The 3334-nt window shown below is 33.0% G+C and overlaps 1 protein-coding gene across 1 annotated transcript in view; it reads left to right on the top strand.

The window, feature by feature from the left end:
* The window catches only part of PROS1 (protein S (alpha)), a 75742-nt gene that overhangs the window by 67037 nt on the left and 5371 nt on the right, over positions 1 to 3334 (top strand). The window contains exon 13 of the mRNA XM_008569154.1: positions 2227 to 2375. Within this exon, the coding sequence (XP_008567376.1) occupies positions 2227 to 2375 (149 nt within the window). The remainder of the gene's footprint in view (positions 1 to 2226; positions 2376 to 3334) is intronic.

The following is a 3334-nucleotide window of genomic DNA, read 5'->3' as shown; positions in this document are numbered from 1 at the left end:
CTGGTCTCTTTCTCTGCTCCTCGATGTTCTCTTGAGTACACAGTGAGGTCCATGGAGAAGAGCCTGTAAGTGCATGTGAATTTCCCTGGGGTCCATACTTTCTAGGGCTTCTATACTCTCACACAAGTTCCCACACGGACTTTAGCAATTTTTTTTAAAAGCTTTACCTAAACTATTTTTACCATATTATACCATCTGGTATCTGCCCGGGGAAGAATGGGTCCTCATCTTGTCTCTCCTTGGAAGCAACTGTCTTTTTTTTTTTTTTTTTTTTAGGTTTCTGGTCAGTTGGTTGCTTTGCAACCACAGCTCAAGAAAAGTTGTAATTATGCAGATAATTTGGTTTTTGTTGTTGTAAGGGTAGGAATAGTGCTACTTCCAGTTTTCTGCAGCTTAAGCAGAGCAGGAACTCTTGCCAGACTGACCCAAGGTTTTTAGTTTTAAAAATAATACTTTTGTAAACATCCTTGAATATACATCCTGGTACCCTTATGTGATTAATTCTGTAGGAGAGAATCTTAGTAATCTAAGATTAATCAAAAGTTATGCAAATGTACAGATTTGGTTATATTCTCTTCAAAAGATCTTTTGTCTATTAATACTTCTGCTAATAACAAAGTTAATGCTTGAGATTAATTTCTAATCTGAGAGTTCAAAAATTAAATTTTATAATTTTAAATATTATTTTCCTAATTTATACTTAAATATCTCTCTATATGTTTATTTGTACATTTTAATTATTTTATTGAGTTCTTAGTCTTTTTCTGTTTTGGAGTTCATTATTTGAGCTACTAATATTTTGCACTATAAATTAAGTTGAGTTTAATCTGGCATTTATGCCTTAAGAAAAAATGACATATTAAATATGTTTATTTTTCACCTCAAAAAGTCTTTACTACAGCTTTTAGGAAGAGTCTTACACCAGTAATTTCTGTTTTCCTAACATAAATTAATATAATTCCTTTAAATTGAAGTCTGTTCTGCATAAGAAGGATTTTTAAAATAAATGTTTTAAATGAGGTGATGATTGAATATAAGAAAAAACTAAGCCCTCAATGATTTGTTCAAATGAAAAAAATTCCTGAAAAGGAAATAAAAAGAGTTATATTGTATTTGAAAAAAAAAATACTTTCATAAATAATTAGTTACTTCATGGATAACTTGAAAGTGCCCTACTTTAAAATTAATATTTAATGTTACATTATAACCTCTATACATTTGCATGTTCATTTTAGTTTGAGTTGTTAATATCCAGAGTTAAATTTACTTCTTTCACAAGGATATATATATACATATTTTTTGAATGAGACTTATAGGATTATAATGAAAAATATAGTGCTGTTATATGTGGCTAAATGTAAGAACATCTTGTCAAAGGAAAATTATTTTCTTCATTTGCCCTTTCAAAGGCTCCAAATGGTATTTGGGCTTTGTTATATGTTACTTCATATTAAATGAGGAAAACTTCATTCAGATTGTGAACTAACATTTTTGGAATCAACTACTTTGGAAACGTATTAATTCAACAAATATTTATTGAGTGACCAGTGTGGAAAACAAAGGGATGATAGAGACATGTACCTCCTAGAGCTTGCACTCTAGTGGGGTAGACAGTTAACCTAGTAATTAAGAAAAAGAATGTTAAGTGTCGTGAGAAGAGAATTACGGAAGAGTTCCCATTCTAATTTGAAAATTGACTGTTGACTTCAGAGTGTTTCTCTGCTATCAAGCTATCCAGCTCTTCTGTGTATATAGATCATAGTTAACTTTCTCACTGCTCTAGGATGAGGAGTGGTGAGGTGGTGATGGCAGCTATACCTAAATTTTTCCTCAGAAATATTACAATAAATTTGTTAAACTTCCTATTATTTGTGTACTTTAAAATATGACTACTCTGAGATTTGAGCATTGGTGAATACTCAAGGGGGAGGAAGAGCTGTTAAAGAGCAAATGGAAAATTCATTATAATCCTTAACACCACAATCCAAAATTCTCTTCTAGGAAAAATGAAAGGATGGGGCTCCTTTATGTATTGTTAGCCGTGTTAAAAAACAAAAACAGAAAAGCTTTCATTTTGTCTGGGTTATATAGATCATTGAGAAAGGGAACTAAAATCTTTAGTATTATACAAAGATGGATTTGGATATTCATCAGATTGTAATGATTCCTTCTGGTGCACTTTAGGACTTCATTCGACCTGCTTCTGTTTTATTTTTTTTTTAACAGATAATGTATCCAATGCTGAGGGTTGGCAAATAAATGTGACCATGAATATCCGCCCATCTGCGGGCACCGGTGTTATGCTTGCCTTGGTTTCTGGTAACAAAGTGCCCTTTGCCTTGTCCTTGGTGGACTCCACCTCTGAAAAATTTCAGGTAACTTTACTCTAAACCTATATGAGCCTTGGCTTTTTGTTTGTTTGTTTTATTTTTGAAATGGATATAATAGCAGTATTTACCTCAAAGGGCTATTTTGAAGATTAAACAATGTAACTTATGTAAAGTATTTGGCACAATCTCCAGCACTTCGTTAAGGACTCAAAAAACGTACATTATTATTACTTTTTCTGCTTACTTATTTCTAGGGTCTAAACTAAGAAGTAAGGGCAAGGGGAGATTGAAAACCTATTGCATTTATAACTAACTATAGGCAGACTCATGCACAGGCTGCATGGAGCCATCACAGAGTACACAGAGATCCACCCTTATTCAGAATCCTTGCAGCTTGTGGGAATTAGTCTGTGCTAACAAAATAAAAGTGAGTCTGATTACAGTCCACTCTCAGATATTCAGTGCCTAATTATAATGTTTTGTGCTTTCTCATACTCTTAATCTTTTATCCTGGGAGTAAATCAGGAAAGAAGAGAGGAAACTAAAACTGGTCCACTTGGCTTCTTGCTAGCAACTCTCATTTGATATTAGGAGGAAGAACAGAAAAAGTCTAAAAGGAAACATGAGAGTTATCAGAAGATCTGTATTATTCAGATTTCTATTAGAGGCCAACAGTTCTGTCCATGTGTCATCCACGGTGGATTTCAACAAGTTACAGCAAGAAGCTTATGTTTATGACAAGTTTGGCTTGGATGCTCTCAGTAGCTTTTAGAAAGAGACGTGTAATTAAATAATGCCTACAGTAACAAAAAAGCGGTGCTGTTTGCAACTTAAAGGATGATTCAGGGGTAGTTTCTGGTGGTTTACCATAAGCAACTTAGAAAGGTCCTCCTAAGGTTATATCTCCAATCTACAAGGAACTTACTACATTCAAATTTCAGTTTGTTTGCTTGTTTTGTTTTGGGGTTTTTTTTTTTTTTTTTTTTTTTTTTTTTTTTTCGTGT

This window comes from Galeopterus variegatus, unplaced genomic scaffold, assembly GCF_000696425.1.
Source record: "Galeopterus variegatus unplaced genomic scaffold, G_variegatus-3.0.2 Scaffold470, whole genome shotgun sequence".
Classification (NCBI taxonomy): Eukaryota; Metazoa; Chordata; class Mammalia; order Dermoptera; family Cynocephalidae; genus Galeopterus; species Galeopterus variegatus.
Note: the sequence above shows the minus strand (reverse complement) of the source record. Positions and strands in the feature narration are given on the sequence as shown.